General features: G+C 40.7%; 1 protein-coding gene across 5 annotated transcripts in view; it reads right to left on the bottom strand.

The window, feature by feature from the left end:
- The window catches only part of plekhb1 (pleckstrin homology domain containing B1), a 93471-nt gene extending 79746 nt beyond the window's left edge, over positions 1-13725 (bottom strand). For 4 of the 5 annotated variants that reach the window (XM_062974447.1, XM_062974450.1, XM_062974449.1 and 1 more), the window contains exons 1-2: positions 13644-13725; positions 1532-1624 (exon numbers count right to left, since the gene is read on the bottom strand). In XM_062974447.1, coding sequence (XP_062830517.1) covers positions 1532-1568 — 37 coding nt within the window. In that variant the 5' untranslated portion in view covers positions 1569-1624; positions 13644-13725. The remainder of the gene's footprint in view (positions 1-1531; positions 1625-13643) is intronic. The other variant, XM_062974448.1, reaches the window with a different exon arrangement.
- Between the last annotated feature and the right edge of the window lie 6774 nt (positions 13726-20499).

Below are 20499 nucleotides of genomic sequence, written 5' to 3'. Positions count from 1 at the left end.
TGCTACTATTACATTTATTTTACTCTATTTTTATTATTAATAATAATACATTTATTATTTCACTCTGATCTTATTATTATTATAATTGCATTTATTATTTTACTCTATTTATTATTACATGTATTATTTTCCTGTATTTATTATTATTATTATTACATGTATTATTTTACTCTATTATTAAAAGGATACATAAGCACATTGACATTGAAGGTACATTTATTATTTTTCTCTATTATTATTGGTATTATTACATTTATTATTTTTCTCTATTATTGTTGCTACTATTCCATTTATTTTACTCTATTTTTATTATTATTAATAATACATTTATTATTTCACTCTGATCTTATTATTATTATTATTATTATTATTATTTTACTATATATACTACTACATGTATTATTTTCCTGTATTTATTATTATTATTATTATTATTATTATTATTATTATTATTATTATATGTATTATTTTACTCTATTATTATTAAAAGGATACATAAGCACATTTACATTGAAGATGAGAATAATGATTGGATCAGAGTTGAACAGTGTTATCTTAAATTTGAGCTTGATGTAAATATTCAAAAACATTTAACCTACCGATGCCTCAATTAATATAATTTTATTAGTATCTATTTTTATTTCTGAAATTTCCCACCCTCGGCTTATACTGGAGTCAATGTTTTCCCTGGTTTTTTTTTGTGGTAAAATTCGATGCCTCGGCTTATATTCGGGTTGGCTTATGTATCCTTTTAATAATAATAGAGTAAAATAATACATGTAATAATAATAATAATAATAATAATAATAATAATAATAATAATAATAAATACAGGAAAATAATACATGTGACAATAAATAGAGTAAAATAATGAATGCAATTATAATAATAATAAGATCAGAGTGAAATAATAAATGTCATAATAATAATAATAATAATAATAATAAAAATAGAGTAAATTAAATGTAATAGTAGCAACAATAGTAGAGAAAAAAAATAAATGTAATAATACCAATAATAATAGAGAAAAATAATAAATGTACCATATATTCTCGAGTATAAGCTGACCCAAATATAAGCCAACCAGGACCCTCACCCGAGTATAAGCCGAGGGGTTTTTTTTCAGTCTTAAAAAAAGGGCTGAAAAACTAGGCTTATACTCGAGTATATACAGTAAACAAGTCATAGTTTAAAAAACATGATTAAGAGCAGGAAATATAAACAATCATCCACAGCATTAAAAGGTCCAATATGGACATAAATGGGCAAACAATCAAACTGATAAAAAAAAGAGTGTTCTCTGTGTGAATTCAGAGAGACTGCTGTATATATTGTTGCCCTGCTCGATCTTTTGAACTGAAGTAAAGATACCGTTACTTGTTATACAAGCCTGAGTGACACTTTATTATACTGTAGGTTATATCTATTTGTTTATATCTACAATCTGTAACTACAGTGAAACATGTGGTCTCTTCCAATTCTATTATTCTATGATTCTTGATCCCTTTGCCATCCCGTCCCCATCACTTACTCTGCCTCCAAAGCCATCCGCATTTCAGGAGAGCCATTTCTGCAACGATTCTCGTTCTTCTTCTTTGTGAAATCTCTCTTGGCAGCAGCAGAGCTTCGGAAAGCAAAGAAGAACCGGTGTTAGAGGAGCCTTTACGGGACTATCAAAGCATCCCTTGGAGATCCCTTGTTGTTTTCCCTCCTCCTATCAAACAACAACTTTGTTTTGGCTGGTGGGAATTTTCCAAACACAGGCACCAATCGGGATCATTGGCTTTTCTATATATAGGCGCAAGTTGTGTGTCACTCCCGCTGCCTCTTTCCTAAATAAATAAAGACTCGAATGATCTCCGTTTTGTGCCGTTACGTCAGGAGGAGGGCAGAGAGGGTTAATTTCCCTCCGTGGGATTTAGAGATTAGGCGGCGAGTTCTATGTTTAACCGTGGACGTCGGGAAAGTACCTGAGTTTAGAACTAGATCCTTCGAGAAGGCTCTATACGATTTGTACGATTTGCTGAATTATTAGTGGGTTGAAAGGCCTGCAATCTGGGTATCAACACAACTCAAAGTTCGGTATGCAGACCACGCATTGGGCAAACTTGGGCCCTCCAGGTGTTTTGGACTTCTTGGCCCATGCACCAAGAAAAGGGGGAAATAAACACCTAGCTCTTTCCCATTCCAGGGCATTATTAATGCAACTCGTTCGGAAAACATATGGTTTTGCTAATTTGCAGGGACGTATACACCCGGCGTGAGGCTCCGGAATTAGCCGAATTGCAGCCACGGCAGATAATGCCATAATCGGCGTCTCCGAGGGATTTGGGTCACGCAAGGCTGAGTGGCCAGGAGGGGGTCTGCTGGGTCCCAAAGGGGAGGAAATGCACAGAAATATAGATCCACTAGCTGTGCCCGGCCACGCGTTGCTGTGACTTAGTCCTAAGTGGGGTTTTCTTCGTGGCATCCAAGGTGGCCTAGAAAGGATTCCCCTAGGTATGAAGCAGCCAGGATTTGAAGCTGCAAGGGCATTCAATGGTATTCAAGTTGGCCAACAATGAAGTCCCCTAGACATGAAGCAGACAGGCTTTGAAGCTGCAAGGGCATTCAATGGTATTCAAGTTGGCCAACAATGAAGTCCCCTAGACATGAAGCAGACAGGCTTTGAAGCTGCAAGGGCATTTAATGGTATTCAAGTTGGCCAACAATGAAGTCCCCTAGACATGAAGCAGCCAGGGTTTGAAGCTGCAAAGGCATTCAATGGTATTCAAGTTGGCCAACAATGAAGTCCCCTAGACATGAAGCAGCCAGGGTTTGAAGCTGCAAGGGCATTCAATGGTATTCAAGTTGGCCAACAATGAAGTCCCCTAGACATGAAGCAGCCAGGGTTTGAAGCTGCAAGGGCATTCAATGGTATTCAAGTTGGCCAACAATGAAGTCCCCTAGACATGAAGCAGCCAGGCTTTGAAGCTGCAAGGCTATTCAATGGTATTCAAGTTGGCCAACAATGAAGTCCCCTAGATATGAAACAGCCAGGCTTTGAAGCTGCAAAGGCATTCAATGGTATTCAAGTTGGGTAACAATGGGATTTTTCTGGCCTTGCTTCTTCCTTCCTTCCTTCCTTCCTTCCTTCCTTCCTTCCTTCCTTCCTTCCTTCCTTCCTTCCTTTCTTTCTTTTTGACAGTCACTCCTTGGAAAGTGATGAGTATTGTGGCCAAATTTGGTGTGATTTGGCTCAGTGGTTTTGTTGTTAATTCGGTCCTAATTATGCACTTTCTTTCTTTCTTTCTTTTTAATGGTCACTCATTGGAAAGTGATTAGTATTGTGGCCAAATTTGGTGTGATTTGGCCCCGTGGTTTTGTTGTTAACTCGGTCCTAATTATGCACTTTCTTTCTTTTTGATTTATTTACAGTATTTATATTCCGCCCTCCTTTCTCACCCCGAAGGGGACTCAGGGTGGATTACAATGAACACATATATGGCAAACATTCAATGCCAACAGACAAACAACATATATAGACAGACACAGAGGCATTTAACATTTTTTTCCAGCTTCACGATTCCGGCCACAGGGGGAGCTGTTGCTTCACTGTCCATTAGTGGCTGTACTTCCTCATTCCATTCCTCATGTTTTGCTGGCAGTTTTATGATGTTGTAAATTGGTTAAATTGGTTAAATTAGCCTCCCGCATAAAGCGTACCTAAATTTCCCTAATTGACAGATGCAACTGTCTTTCGGGGCTGAATAGGTCAACAGCAAGCCAGGCTATTTAATGGTCAGGGGCTAAACCCGACCCGGGCTTCGAACTCATGACCTCTCGGTCAGTAGTGATTTACTGCAGTTGGTTACTAGCCAGCTGCGCCACAGCTGATGGTCACTCCTTGGAAAGTGAGGAGTATTGTGGCCAAAATCGGTGTGATTTGGCCCAGTGGTTTTGTTGTTAATTCGGTCCTAATTATGCACTTTCTTTCTTTCTTTCTTTCTTTCTTTCTTTCTTTTTTTTTTTGATGGTCACTCCTTGGAAAGTGAGGATATTGTGGCCAAATTTGGAGTGATTTGGCCCAGTGGTTTTGTTGTTAACCTCCAAAAAATGAAGGAATTACTGAGCGGCATTCCATGGACGCCAATATTAAAAAACAAGGGAGTTAAGGATGGATGGGAGTTTTTCAAAAGTGAAATACTCAAGGCGCAAATGCAAACAGTGCCAACAAAGAAGAAAAATAAGACAAGTGCAAAGAAGCCAGAATGGCTGTCCAAAGAACTTCTAACTGAGCTAAAGCTCAAAAGTGACATGCACAAGAAGTGGAAAAGGGGAGAAATCACCAAAGAAGAATTCAAACGTATAGCCAACTCCTGTAGGGAAAAGGTTTGCAAGGCTAAAGCGCAAAATGAGCTCAGGCTTGCCAGGGACATAAAAAACAACAAAAAAGGTTTTTTTGCTTACGTTGGTAGTAAAAGGAAGAAAAAGGAGGCGATAGGGCCTCTGTGAGGAGAAGATGGGGTGATGGTGACAGGGGACAGGGAAAAGGCAGAACTACTTAATGCCTTCTTTGCCTCGGTCTTCTCACAAAAAGAAAGCCATCTTCAACCTCAGCAACACGGAATGGACGAAGGATTGGGGGAAATCCAACCCCAAATAGGGAGACAAGTTGTCCAGGAACACTTGGCCTCTCTAAACGAATTCAAGTCCCCAGGGCCAGATCAGCTACACCCAAGAGTACTGAAGGAACTAGCGGAAGTTATTTCAGAACCACTGGCAATTATCTTCGAGAGTTCTTGGAGAACGGGAGAAGTCCCAGCAGATTGGAGGAGGGCGAATGTGGTCCCTATCTTCAAGAAGGGAAAAAAGAACGACCCAAACAATTACCGTCCGGTCAGCCTCACATCGATACCAGGCAAAATTCTGGAAAAGATCATTAAGGAAGTGGTCTGCGAACACTTAGAAACAAATGCGGTCATTGCTAATAGTCAACACGGATTTACCAAAAACAAGTCATGCCAGACTAATCTGATCTCTTTTTTCGATAGAGTTACGAGTTGGGTCGATACAGGGAATGCTGTGGATGTAGCGTACCTGGATTTCAGTAAGGCCTTCGACAAAGTCCCCCACGACCTTCTGGCAAACAAACTAGTAAAATGTGGGCTAGACAAAACTACGGTTAGGTGGATCTGTAATTGGCTAAGCGAACGAACCCAAAGGGTGCTCACCAATGCGTCGTCTTCATCATGGAAAGAAGTGACAAGTGGAGTGCCACAAGCAGGGCTCCGTCCTGGGCCCGGTTCTGTTCAACATCTTTATTAACGACTTAGACGAAGGGTTAGAAGGCACGATCATGAAGTTTGCAGACGACACAAAACTGGGAGGGAGAGCTAACACTCCAGAAGACAGGAGCAGAATTCAAAACGATCTTGACAGACTAGAGAGATGGGCCGAAACTAACAAAATGAAGTTCAACAGGGACAAATGCAAGATACTTCACTTCGGCAGAAAAAATGGAAATCAAAGATACAGAATGGGGGACGATGCCTGGCTTGACAGCAGTGTGTGCGAAAAAGACCTTGGAGTCCTCGTGGGGAACAAGTTAAACATGAGCCAACAATGTGATGCGGCTGCTAAAAAAGCCAATGGGATTCTGGCCTCATCAATAGGGGAATAGCGTCTAGATCCAGGGAAGTCCTGCTCCCCCTTATTCTATTCTGCCTTGGTCAGACCACACCTGGAATCACACTGTGTCCAGTTTTGGGCACCACAGTTGAAGGGAGATGTTGACAAGCTGGAAAGCGTCCAGAGGAGGGCGACTAAAATGATGAAGGGTCTGGAGAACAAGCCCTATGAGGAGCGGCTGAAAGAGCTGGGCATGTTTAGCCTGCAGAAGAGAAGGCTGAGAGGAGACATGATAGCCATGTACAAATACGTGAAGGGAAGTCCTAGGGAAGAGGGAGCAAGCTTGTTTTCTGCTGCCCTGCAGACTAGGACACGGAACAATGGCTTCAAACTACAGGAAAGGAGATTCCACCTGAACATCAGGAAGAACTTCCTCACTGTGAGAAGGGCTGTTCGACAGTGGAACTCTCTCCCCCGGGCTGTGGTGGAGGCTCCTTCCTTGGAGGCTTTTAAGCAGAGGCTGGATGGCCATCTGTCGGGGGTGCTTTGAATGCGATTTCCTGCTTCTTGGCAGGGGGTTGGACTGGATGGCCCATGTGGTCTCTTCCAACTCTACTATTCTATGATTCTATGATTAACTCGATCCTAATTATGCTCTTTCTTTCTTTCTTTCTTTCTTTCTTTCTTTCTTTCTTTTTGATGGTCACTCCTTGGAAAGTGAGGAGTATTGTGGCCAAATCTGGTGTGATTTGGCCCAGTGGTTTTGTTGTTAACTCGGTCCTAATCATGCACATTACATTTATCTATATATATAAAAGAGTGATGGCATCACGGCGACCTACAAAACAACAAAACTACAGGCCCCCCAACTTCGAAATTTGACAACACAACCCATCATCCACGGCTCTAGGTTGATACAACAAAAAGAAAAGAAAAATAAAGTCCTAATTAGAGAGAGAGGAATAATTGCTTTTATCCCATTGCTGCCAGTTAGAAGGCTAAGCTCCTCCAACTTGGTCTCCTAGCAACCCAATAAAAAATAATAAAAAACACTAAAAATTGATACAATAAAATACTATAATAACAGAAAATAACTAAAAATAATACAAGAAAATAATAAAATATAATAAATAAAAATATAACTTACAATAAAATTAATTAAAAAATGCAAATAACGTCAAATAAAAATTACACAACAATTTTTAACCAATACCACCACCACTTTGCCACAGCAACGCATGGCCGGGCACAGCTAGTATATATATATAGATAGATTGCACAAAACCAGGGTCTCCGACTCTCCTCGTAATCTGTCTGAAGGCATGTCAACACTCTGGGGTGGAAAAATACTGGTGAAACTACAACCAAGACTTGCAACCCTACTCACTGGAGAATAAAACCTTATTTAAGGCACAGGGATTTAGGTACTGTATATACATACGTTAGTATATAGGCAAACTTCAGCCCTTCAGGTATTTTGGACTTCAGCTCCCACTATTCCTAACAGATGCCTACCTAGATAATATGTATTTGTATGTGTCTGTTTGAAGCAAGTGTGAATGTTGCCATTAGCAATCTTGATTAGCATTGAGTAGCCTTGCAGCTGAGGTTATTTGCACAGAGGTGGCCTGGCTGTTGTTGCCTGGAGGCACCCTCTGTTTGGGAGGTGTTACTCAATGCTATTCAAGCTTGCCAGTTTCAACGTTCACACTTGCTTCAAACAGACAAGGGTCCTTTCTCCCACCCTGGACATCCCATACACACACACACACACACACACACACACACACACTCCACTTGCCTCATTTCCAACAGTTGCCGTTAGCCACAGATGCAGACAAAACGTCAGAAGAGAATGCTACTGGAACATGGCTGAACAAACCAAAAAACTCACAGCAACCCAGTCTTCAGCTTTCTACACACACACACACACACACACACACTCCACTTGCCTCGTTTCCAACAGATGCCACTAGCCACAGATGCAGGCGAAATGTCAGGAGAGAATGCTACTGGAACATGGCTGTACAGATCAAAAAACTCACAGCAACCCAGTCTTCAGCTTTCTCCACACACACACACACATACACTCCACTTGCCTCATTTCCAGCAGATGCCATTAGCCACAGATGCAGGCGAAATGTCAGGAGAGAATGCTACTGGAACATGGCCATACAGCCCAAACAACTCATGGCAACCCAGATTTCAGCTTTCTCTTCCAAAGAGTGCTGATGCCACACACCAAACTACAACTGCAGCCATGGCAGTTGAAAGTGGTGTCAAACCGGATTAATTCTACAGTGTAGATGCAACTCAAAACAAATTGGACACCTGACGATTGTGATTTGTGAAATACGTGCTCATGAGCAGCAAGAGAGCAAAGGTAAGATAGCTTCCTGTACTCCTAATACTATGGGCTAAACTCAATATTAATCCCAATTCAAATTGGGCTGTATACACTGGAGAATTAATTCAATTTGACACCACTTTAACTGCTATGGGATCATGGGAGTTGTAGTTTGTCCCTCTTTCTCAGAGAAGGATAAAGGCTTTGCAAAAGTACGATCCCCATGATGCCATGGCATTGAACCGTGGCGATTAAAAGTGGTGCCAAGCAGCATTAATGCTCTAATACAGATACACCCTTGGGCTCCACTTACATAAGTCCCATTGATTTCTACAGAACTCTCGTAAGGACTAATAACGGAATTTAGCCTGATGTCTTTTGTTTTGGAGCTGATAAAAACAACACAACTGTTTATCCCATGGAAATATCTGAGAATCCTCATTTATTCTGTGGAGGTATCACATCTCTGAGTTTGGAGAGATGTGCCTGTCTGGACAGGTTCCAGAAGCATTCTCTCCTGACATTTCGCCCACATCTATGGCAGGCATTCTCAGAGGTTGTGAGGTCTGTTGGAAACGAGACAAGTGGGGTTTATATATCTGTGGAATGATTTCCAGGGTGGGAGAAAAAAAATGTTGCCATTGGCCAGCTTGGTCAGCATCGAACAGCCTTGCAGCTTCAAAGCCTGGCTGCTTCCTGCTTGGGGGAAATCCTTTATTTACGCTTCCTTTGCTCGCCTGGGTCTATCTAATGCTTCTTGTCTGCTTGAGGCAAGTATGAACGTTGCCATTGGCCAGCTTGGTCACCATCGAACAGCCTTGCAGCTTCAAAGCCTGGCTGCTTCCTGCTTGGGGGAAATCCTTTATTTACACTTCCTTTTATTTACACTTTTATAACCATAAAAAGACCGGAATGGATAGAGGTGTTCTATCTTTAAGACCAAGCCGTTCGTTTAAGGAGTTGTTACGACTGTAAACAATTCATTTGAGCACGTTCAGATTACAATCCATTGCCTAGCTTGATCAACATCGAACAGCCTTGCAGCTTCAAAGCCTGGCTGCTTCCTGCTTGGGGGAAATCCTTTATTTACACTTCCTTTGCTCGCCTGGGTCTGTCTAATGGTTCTTGTCTGCTTGAGGCAAGTATGAATGTTGCCATTGGCCAGCTTGGTCAGCATCGAATAGCCTTGCAGCTTCAAAGCCTGGCTGCTTCCTGCCTGGGGGAATCCTTTATTTACACTTCCTTTGCTCAGCTGGGTCTGTCTCATGGTTCTTGTCTGCTTGAGGCAAGTATGAATGTTGCCATTGGCCAGCTTGGTCAGCATCGAATAGCCTTGCAGCTTCAAAGCCTGGCTGCTTCCTGCCTGGGGGAATCCTTTATTTACACTTCCTTTGCTCAGCTGGGTCTATCTCATGGTTCGTGTCTGCTTGAGGCAAGTATGATTGTTGCCATTGGCGAACATTCAAATAGCTTTGTAGTTTCAAAGCCTGGCTGCTTCCTGCCTGGGGGGATCCTTTATTTACACTTCCTTTTATTTACACTTTTATAACCATAAAAAGACCGGAATGAATAGAGGTGTTCTATCTTTAAGACCAAGCCGTTTGTTTAAGGAGTTGTTACGAGTGTAAACAATTCATTTGAGCATGTGCAGATTACAATCCACATCCACAGAGGCATGGATGGAAGAATATATATGATCAAGCTTTGGACAGAACAGGCCTGTGCCAACTTGGGCCCTCCTTCCAGGTGTTTTGGACTCCAACTCCCAGCATTCCTAAAAGCCTCAGGCTCATTCTCCCCCCCCCCCCTCTGATTTTTTCCTGTCTGGATTTCCCCTGTTTTCAGAGTGTTGCTCTTTATTTACTGTTCTAATTTTAGAGTTTTTCAATATCGGTACTCAGATTTTGTTTTGGCTACCAGCTAGCACCTCCCAACAAAGGATTCCCACAAGCCGTAAACAGCCCGGCTTTGAGGTTGCAAGGCTTTTCAATGCTAATCAAGGTGATGAACTGCAATATTCACACTTGCCTCCAATAGACAAAATTTAATTCTCCCACCCTGGACTTTCCACAAATATATATTGTATATACTCGAGTATAAGCCGACCTGAATATAAGCTGAGGCACCTAATTTTACTACAAAAAACCTGGGAAAACATTGACTCCAGTATAAGCCAAGGGTGGTAAATTTCAGAAATAAAAATAGATACCAATAAAATGACATTAATTGAGGCATCAGTAGGTTAAACGTTTTTGAATATTTACACAAAGCACAAATTTAAGATAAGACTGTTCAACTCTGATCAAATCATTATTCTCATCTTCTTCAATGTAAATGCCCTTATGTATCCTTTTAATAATAATAGAGTAAAATAATACATGTAATAATAATAATAATAATAATAATAATAATAATAATAAATACAGGAAAATTATACAAGTAATAATACATAGAGTAAAATAATAAATGCAATAATAATACAGTAGAGTCTCACTTATCCAACACTCGCTTATCCAACGTTCTGGATTATCCAACGCATTTTTGTAGTCAATATTTTCAATACATAGTGATATTTTGGTGCTAAATTCATGAATACAGTAATTCCTACATAGCATTACTGCGCATTGAACTACTTATTCTTTCAAATTAGTTTTATAACATGATGTTTTGGTGCTTAATTTGTAAAATCATAACCTAATTTGATGTTTAATAGGCTTTTCCTTAATCCCTCCTAATTATCCAACATATTCGTTTATCCAACATTCCGCTGGCCCGTTTATGTTGGATAAGTGAGACTCTACTGTAATAATAATATCAGAGTGAAATAATAAATGTAATAATAATAATAATAATAATAATAATAATAATAATAATAATAGAGTAATAATAGAGTCCTAGACACTTGGGAAGTGTTCGACTTGTGATTTTGTGATATGAAATCCAGCATATCTATTTTGTTTGCTGTGTCATAATAAAATAATAAAGTAAAATAACGGTAATAGTAGCAACAATAATAGAGAAAAATAATAAATGTAATAATACCAATAATAATAATAGAGAAAAATAATAAATGTACCATATATTCTCGAGTATAAGGTGACCCAAATATAAGCCAACCAGGACCCTCACCCGAGTATAAGCCAAGGGGGGCTTTTTCAGTCTTAAAAAGAGGGCTGAAAAACTAGGCTTATACTCGAGTATATACAGTAATAAGATCAGAGTGAAATAATAAATGTATTATTAATAATAAAAAATAGAGTAAAATAAATGTAATAGTAGCAACAATAATATAGAAAAATAATAAATGTAATAATACCAATAATAATAATAGAGGAAAATAATAAATGTACCATATATTCTCGAGTATAAGCTGACCCAAATATAAGCCAACCAGGACCCTCACCCGAGTATAAGCCGAGGGGGGCTTTTTCAGTCTTAAAAAAGGGCTGAAAAACTAGGCTTATACTCGAGTATATACAGTAATTGTTTAGTTTTTCAATATACCTCACAACCTTTGAGGATGCCTGCCATAGATGTGGGAGAAATTACTTCTGGAATATGGCCATGCAGCCCAGAAAACTCACAGCAATCCAGATATCAACTCACTTGCATTTGAAACCCTGAGGAGCAAAAGGTTCCCCCAGAAAGATCACTTGGAGAAGGTGAAAGAAGAGATCTTGCAAAACAAACATACTCCAAAACAAACCAAGACAGGGATGACACCTCACCTGCATTTCAAAGAAACCCTAAGATGAAAACACTTTCCCTGGACACAGTATATTATTTGAGAACACAGAAATGCTTGACCACTCCAACAACTATCATGTCAGACTATATAGAGAAGCCATTGAAATTCACAATCATGTGGACAACTTCAACAGAAAGGAGGAAACCATGAAAATGAACAAAATCTGGCTATCAGTATTACAAAACTCAAAAATCAGAACAGTAAATAAAAAGCAACACTCTGAAAACAGAGGATTTCCAGACATGAATCAACCAGGGGCAGTTAACGACTCTAAACAAAGGATGCCCCGAGGCAGGAAGAAGGCAGGAAATGAAGCTTTTCAATGCTAATTTAGGTGATTAACTACAACATTCACATTGACTTCTCTCACTCTGGACTGTCCACAGATATATATATAAACCTTCTTTGCTTAGTTTTATCCATACCTCACAACCTCCGAGGATGCCTGCCATAGATGTGGGTGAAAAGTCAGGAGAGAATGCTTCTGGATCATGGCCAGACAGATTGGAAAACTCACAGCAACCCAATGGGCTTATTATTATTACAAGGGTCTCCGTCATTGCCTTCTTATGAGGCTAATAAGGACTAATAATAAATTAGTAAGGACTAATAACGGAATTTAGTCTGATGTCCTTTGTTTTGGAGCTCCTAAAAACAACACAACTGTCTGCTTGTCCCATGGAAATATCTGAGAATCCTCATTTATTTTGTGGAAGTATCACATCTCTGAGTTTGGAGAGATGTGTCTGTCTGGCCATGTTCCAGAAGCACTCTCTCCTGACGTTTCACCCACATCTATGGCAGGCATTCTCAGAGGTTGTGAGGTCTGTTGGACACGAGACAAGTGGGGTTTATATATCTGTGGAATGATGTCCAGGGTGGGAGAAAAAAAACTCTTGTCTGCCTGAGGCAAGTGTGAGTGTTGCCATTGGCCAGCTTGCTTAGCATCAAATAGCCTTGCAGCTTCAAAGCCTGGCTGCTTCCTGCTTGGGGGAATCCTTTATTTACACTTCCATTGCTCAACTGGCTCTATCTATTGGTTCTTGTCTGCTCGAGGCAAGTATGAATGTTGCCATTGGCCAGCTTGATCAACATCGAATAGCCTTGCAGCTATCACATCTCTGAGTTTGGAGAGATGTGTCTGTCTGGCCATGTTCCAGAAGCATTCTCTCCTGACGTTTCACCCACATCTATGGCAGGCATCCTCAGAGGTTGTGAGGTATCCTCAGAGGTTATGAGGATGCCTGCCATAGATGTGGGCGAAACGTCAGGAGAGAATGCTTCTGGAATATGGCAATACAGCCCGGAAAACACACAACAAGCCTGTGATCCCGGGGCCTGGGGAAGGTCGGGAAGAGAAGAGCTCTTGCCAAAACAACATCAAACCAAGAGAAAGATCTCATTTTAAGCCTTGCTCTCAGCAAGATCACCTGGGGAAGGTGAGAGAAGGGATCTGGCAAGACAAACCTCAAAACAAACCAAGGCAGGGGTGTGTCAGTGTCACCTCACCTGCATTGGAAAGAAACCCTAAGATGAAAACACTTCCCCAAGTGAAATGACCCAGGGAAGATGAGGAAGAAAGCGCTCTTGCCACAAAACAAGCCAAGACAGGGCTGCCATCTCACCTGGCACCTGCATTTAAAGTCCACCCCAATTCAAACACTTTCCCAAGTCAAGAAGCCTAAGGAAGGTGGGGGAGAGAAGAGCCCTGGTGCCAAATCCCAGTCCCAAACTGGGAGGCAGGTTCCCAAGTGCAGATGCGCTCCAGGGCGCAAAAAGCCGGCTTGGCGCGCCTCGCTCCATTTATCCATCCATCCCTCCCTGGGCTGTTCTCTTCTCCGTCCGCCTCCCTCTTTCTTTCTTTCTTTCTTTCCTTCCTCTTCCTCCCAACCAAAAGTTCCCAGAGCCCAACCTTCAATTTTATTCCGATTTCCTCACCGGTTTTTTGCTTTACCTCTGGAGCCCAAGCCCAGCTGGAGCGCGCGCTCAGGACTGAAGGATGGAGGGATGGAGAGATGGATGGATGGATGGATGGATGGATGATGGAAATTCCCCCTCCCTTCATCCCTCCCTCCTTCCCTCCCTCTATCCCTCCCTCCCTCTGGCCAGCTGCTCCGCCCGCGTGGCATTCTGGGAGTTGTAGTTTTCCCGACGTGCACCGGTGGAGGGAGGGAGGCAGATGCTCGCCTCTCCTGGCTCCCTTCCAGCCAAAACCATCCAAGGCTTTGGAGACTGAGCTTCCCTCCCTGGCTGCTCTGTTTCAAGTTTTGCATCCCTTCCTTCCTTCCTTGCAACTTGAGCCGTGTCTCCTGCCTAAGATGGATCATGAGATATAGTTTAATGATATATAGAAATAGGTGCAAACATTTAGAAAGGCTTTCCAAGGGACCTTCGGAAACCAGACAAGAATTTGCAGCCCTTTCTCAGTCACCTCGTGTTTACAATATTTATATGGTGCACCTTACCCAGTCTACTTTTTACAACCTCTCCGTTTTAATCCATGTTTTTATTTTATTTATTTATTTACAGTATTTATATACAGTATTTATATAGGGCCCGGGCTGTGGCGCAGGTGGGAGAGCAAGCCAGCTGCAATTAACTGCAATGAATCACTCTGACCAGGAGGTCATGAGTTCGAGGCCCGCCCGGAGCCTATGTTTGTCTTGTCTTTGTTCTATGTTAAAAGGCATTGAATGTTTGCCTATATGTGTAATGTGATCCACCCTGAGTCCCCTTCGGGGTGAGAAAGAAGGGCGGAATATAAATGCTGTAAATAAATAAATATATTCCGCCCTTCTTTCTCACACCAAATGGGACTTAGGGCAGATCACATTACACATATAAGGCAAACATTCAATGCCTTGACATAGAACAAAGACAAGACAAACACGGGGCTCCGAGCTGGCCTCGAACTCATGACAACTTGGTCAGGGTGATTTGTTGCAGCTGGTTGCTCAACAGCCTGCGCCACAGCCCGGCCATTTCTTGTCATTTGTTCTTGTCATTTGTTTTTATTGGCTATTGTTTACATTTTTATAACTGTGCATGTCTCTTGTCTATTGTTGTGTTTTATATTGCTACTAGCTGTGCCCGGCCACGCATTGCTGTGGCGAAGTCTGGTGGTATGGGAAATAAAGTACAGTAGAGTCTCACTTATCCAAGCCTCGCTTATCCAACGTTCTGGATTATCCAAGCCATTTTTGCAGTCAATGTTTTCAATACATCGTGATATTTTGGTGCTAAATTCGTAAATACAGTAATTACTACTTAGCATTACTGCCTATTGAGCTACTTTTTCTGCCAAATTTGTTGTGTAACATGATGTTTTGGTGTTTTATTTGTAAAATCATAACCTAATTTGATGTTTAATAGGCTTTTCCTTAATCCCTCCTTATTATCCAACATATTTGCTTATCCAACATTCTGCCAGCCCGTTTATATTGGATAAGTGAGACTCTACTGTAATTATACAATATAATAATATTAATTATACATTATATATTAAATGTAATATTACTCATATTATGGTAGTGGTAAAGGACAATATAGTAATATATAATGCTAATATTGTGCTATGCCAATAATATAATATATTGTATGTAGATAAAACTTGTAAGCTGCTCTAAGTCCCCTTCGGGGTGAGAGAGGGTGGGGTATAAATGTAGTAAATAAATAAATAAATAGTTGTTGTTGGGTTGTTGTTGTTTTTTTTTGCACTACAAATAAGACATGTGCAGTGTGCATAGGAATTCGTCTGTATTTTTTTTTTCAAATGATAATTCGGCCCCTCAACAGCCTGAGGGACCATGAACCGGCCCTCCACTTTAAAAGTTTGAGGACCCCCTGATATATAGTTTAATGATATATAGAAATAGGTGCAAACATTTAGAAAGGCTTTCCAAGTGACCTTCAGAAACTAGACAAGAATTTGGAGCACTTTATCAGTCACCTCGTGTTTACAATATTTATATGGTGCACCTTACCCAGTCTACTTTTTACAGCCTCTCCGTTTTAATCCATGTTTTTATTTTATTTATTTATTTATTTACAGCATTTATATTCCACCCTTCTCAGGGCGGATCACATTACACATATAAGGCAAACATTCAATGCCTTTTAACATAGAACAAAGACAAGACAAACACGAGGCTCTGAGCTGGCCTCGAACTCATGACCTCTTGGTCAGAGTGATTTGTTGCAGCTGGCTGCTCAACAGCCTGCGCCACAGCCCGGCCATTTCTTGTCATTTGTTCTTGTCATTTGTTTTTATTGGCTAATGTTTACATTTTTATAACTGTGCAATTTTTTTGTCTATTATTGTGTTTTATATTGCTATTGTTTTTATTTGGGCTTGGCCCCATGTAAGCCACCCTGAGTCCCCTTTGGGGAGATAGAGGTGGGGTATAAAAATAAAGTTGTTGTTGTTGTTGTTGTTGTTGTTGTTATTATTATTATAGAACTCCTGGAAATGCTAGCTTCACTGTCACCCTAGTGACTTAATCACTTCAACACCCAAACTTTGTAAATAACAGGGTTTACTGGCCGACAATAGCTCCATCACAGCATCCCATAAGGATGTCAATTTATGGCTGTCTTTACCATTCATGATTGTCCTTTTTCTCTGTTATATTCTGAACATATTGCTGTATGTGGTCGATGATTTGTAGTTGATTTTCTGACAATGATATGTTGCAATTTCATTTCATTTCAAATTCATTAATACAGTAATTACAACATAATATTACTGCGTATTTAACTACTTTTTCTGTCAAATTTGTTGTATAACATGATGTTTTGGTGCATAATTTGTAAAATCATAACCTAATTTGATGTTTAATAGGCTTTTCCTTCATCCCTCCTTATTATCCAAGATATTCGCTTATCCAAGCTTCTGCCAGCCCGTTTAGCTTGGATAAGTGAGACTCTACTGCACATGATGTATGTTCATCCCCTATTCCCCAAAGACATACACATTCCAGTATTGGAATTCTTGCTTTGTCTCATCACATTTTTCTTTTTCTGAAGTAGATGTTTTAATTAAATTTTGCTCATAACATTCAGAATCAGTTGACAAACAATGAGCATGATCCAACTGAGATTTGCTCCTCTTTTGGCTTCAGTTGGGGTCTCCTCTCTTGCTTTTTGGCAAAAATCCGGTCAACTCACAGGCTGGGGCAACCTCCATATGTCCATCCTCTGAGCGCATGACTCAACATTTATGTCTCTCCTTTGGTTCTGCTGGCTATTTTTAGGGCTGCTTTGTGCACATCAGCGGCAGAGATGAGGCTTCGGGGACCGGTCCTCTTGCCTCGGAGCAGAACAGGAGGCGGCCTGCCAAAAACACGCGGCCCAAAAGGCCCCAGAGGTTTACATAAGGCCTTGCTGCGATGGATGCAAAGGAAGTCGTGGCGTCATGCCGCTGGAAGAGAATAATACATCATAATACAGTGTTCCCTCACTACTTTGTGGTTCACTTATTGCGGATTTTCAATCTATATAAAAGGGTAATGGAATTTCGGCCTAGGACAAAACAACAAAACTACACATCCCAGAAACACTAAACTTGGCAGCACAACCCCTCATCCATGTCTCTACGTTCATACAACAAAAAGAAAAGAAAAATAAAGTCCCAATTAGAGGGAGAGGAATAATTGTTTTTATCCAATTGCTGCCAGTTAGAAGGCTAAGCTCTGCCCACTTGGTTTCCTAGCAACTCACTCAGCCCAGGGGACAGGCAGAGTTAGGCCTCACTTAGGCCTCTTCCACACTGCCTATAAAATACAGATTATCTGATTTTAACTGGATTACAGTATATGGCAGTGTAGACTCAAGGCACTTCCACACAGCTATATAACCCATTTATAATCTTGTATTATCTGCTTTGAACTGGATTATCTGGACTCCACACTGCCATATAATCCACTTCAGTGTGCATTTTATACAGCTGTGAAGAAGGGGCCTCAGATAATCCAGTTCTAAGCAGATAATATAAGATTATAAATATAATATGTAATAATTACTGTGATATAATAATACAGAACAATATAATCTCTATAATCAGGACAGTAAATAAGGAGCAACACTCTGAAAGCATAAGCCACAGCAACGCGTAGCCGGCAAAGCTAGTCTATATATATAAAAGGGTAATGAAATTTCGGCCTAGGACAAAACAACAAAACTACAAATCCCAGAAACACTAAACTTGGCAGCACAACCCCTCATCCATGCCTCTAGGTTCATACAACAAAAAGAAAAGAAAAACAAAGTCCTAATTAGAGGGAGAAGAATAATTGTTTTTATCCAATTGCTGCCAGTTAGAAGGCTACGCTCCGTCAGGGGAAAACAACTAAACTACACATCCCAGAAACACTAAATTTGGCAGAACAACCCCTCATCCATGCCTCTACGTTTATACAACAAAAAGAAAAGAAAAATAAAGTCCTAATTAGAGGGAGAAGAATAATTGTTTTTATCCAATTGCTGCCAGTTAGAAGGCTACGCTCCGTCAGGGGAAAACAACTAAACTACACATCCCAGAAACACTAAATTTGGCAGAACAACCCCTCATCCATGCCTCTACGTTTATACAACAAAAAGAAAAGAAAAATAAAGTCCTAATTAGAGGGAGAAGAATAATTGTTTTTATCCAATTGCTGCCAGTTAGAAGGCTACGCTCCGTCAGGGGAAAACAACTAAACTACACATCCCAGAAACACTAAATTTGGCAGAACAACCCCTCATCCATGCCTCTACGTTTATACAACAAAAAGAAAAGAAAAATAAAGTCCTAATTAGAGGGAGAAGAATAATTGTTTTTACCCAATTGCTGCCAGTTAGAAGGCTACGCTCCGTCAGGGGAAAACAACTAAACTACACATCCCAGAAACACTAAATTTGGCAGAACAACCCCTCATCCATGCCTCTACGTTTATACAACAAAAAGAAAAGAAAAATAAAGTCCTAATTAGAGGGAGAAGAATAATTGTTTTTATCCAATTGCTGCCAGTTAGAAGGCTACGCTCCGTCAGGGGAAAACAACTAAACTACACATCCCAGAAACACTAAATTTGGCAGAACAACCCCTCATCCATGCCTCTACGTTCATACAACAAAAAGGAAAGAAAAATAAAGTCCTAATTAGAGGGAGAAGAATAATTGTTTTTATCCAATTGCTGCCAGTTAGAAGGCTACGCTCCGTCAGGGGAAAACAACTAAACTACACATCCCAGAAACACTAAATTTGGCAGAACAACCCCTCATCCATGCCTCTACGTTTATACAACAAAAAGAAAAGAAAAATAAAGTCCTAATTAGAGGGAGAAGAATAATTGTTTTTACCCAATTGCTGCCAGTTAGAAGGCTACGCTCCGTCAGGGGAAAACAACTAAACTACACATCCCAGAAACACTAAATTTGGCAGAACAACCCCTCATCCATGCCTCTACGTTCATACAACAAAAAGGAAAGAAAAATAAAGTCCTAATTAGAGGGAGAAGAATAATTGTTTTTATCCAATTGCTGCCAGTTAGAAGGCTACGCTCCGTCAGGGAAAAACAACTAAACTACACATCCCAGAAACACTAAATTTGGCAGAACAACCCCTCATCCATGCCTCTACGTTCATACAACAAAAAGAAAAGAAAAATAAAGTCCTAATTAGAGGGAGAAGAATAATTGTTTTTATCCAATTGCTGCCAGTTAGAAGGCTACGCTCCGTCAGGGGAAAACAACTAAACTACACATCCCAGAAACACTAAATTTGGCAGAACAACCCCTCATCCATGCCTCTACGTTCATACAACAAAAAGGAAAGAAAAATAAAGTCCTAATTAGAGGGAGAAGAATAATTGTTTTTATCCAATTGCTGCCAGTTAGAAGGCTACGCTCCGTCAGGGGAAAACAACTAAACTACACATCCCAGAAACACTAAATTTGGCAGAACAACCCCTCATCCATGCCTCTACGTTTATACAACAAAAAGAAAAGAAAAATAAAGTCCTAATTAGAGGGAGAAGAATAATTGTTTTTACCCAATTGCTGCCAGTTAGAAGGCTACGCTCCGTCAGGGGAAAACCTTTACCCTTTACCTTATCTACCACCATTACCTCAATACTTTATTTCCCATACCACCATACTTCGCCACAGCAACGGTGGCCGGGCACAGCTAGTAAACTCTAAAAGACTATCATAAATCATAAAAATTGCAATTAACAGCCTAAGGAAGGGAGGAAGGAGAAGCCAAAGGGAGAGAAAAAGAGCCCAAGCGGTAATGGGAGGAGAAGGAGGCGATTTATCAACACACGATTGGCTGATAAAGACTTAAAATAGTGTATAACTACACTGGTGGTGGCGCAGTGTGTTAAAGCGCTGAGCTGCTGAACTTGCAGACGGAAAGGTCCCAGGTTCAAATCCCGGGAGCGGAATGAGCGCCCGCTGTTGCTCCAGCTCCTGCCAAGCTATCAGTTCGAAAACATGCCAATGTGAGTAGATCAATAGGTACCTCTCCAGCGGGAAAGTAACGGCGTTCTATGCAGTCATGCCAATGGCCACATGACCTTGGAGGTGTCTAAGGACAACGCCGGCTCTTCGGCTTAGAAATGGAGATGAGCACCAACCCCCAGAGTCAGTCACGACTGGACTTAACGTCAGGGGAAAACCTTTATCTTTACCTTACCTATAACTACTAAAATAATGTATAAACATTAAAATAAATGTAGTATCCCTACTTTGTGGATTTTCACTTATTGCGGGTGGTCCTGGAACCTAACCCCTGCAATAAGTGAGGGAACCCTGT

Source organism: Anolis carolinensis, chromosome 3 (genome assembly GCF_035594765.1).
Source record: "Anolis carolinensis isolate JA03-04 chromosome 3, rAnoCar3.1.pri, whole genome shotgun sequence".
Taxonomy (NCBI): Eukaryota; Metazoa; Chordata; class Lepidosauria; order Squamata; family Dactyloidae; genus Anolis; species Anolis carolinensis.
This window is presented reverse-complemented; position numbering and strand designations above follow the sequence as displayed.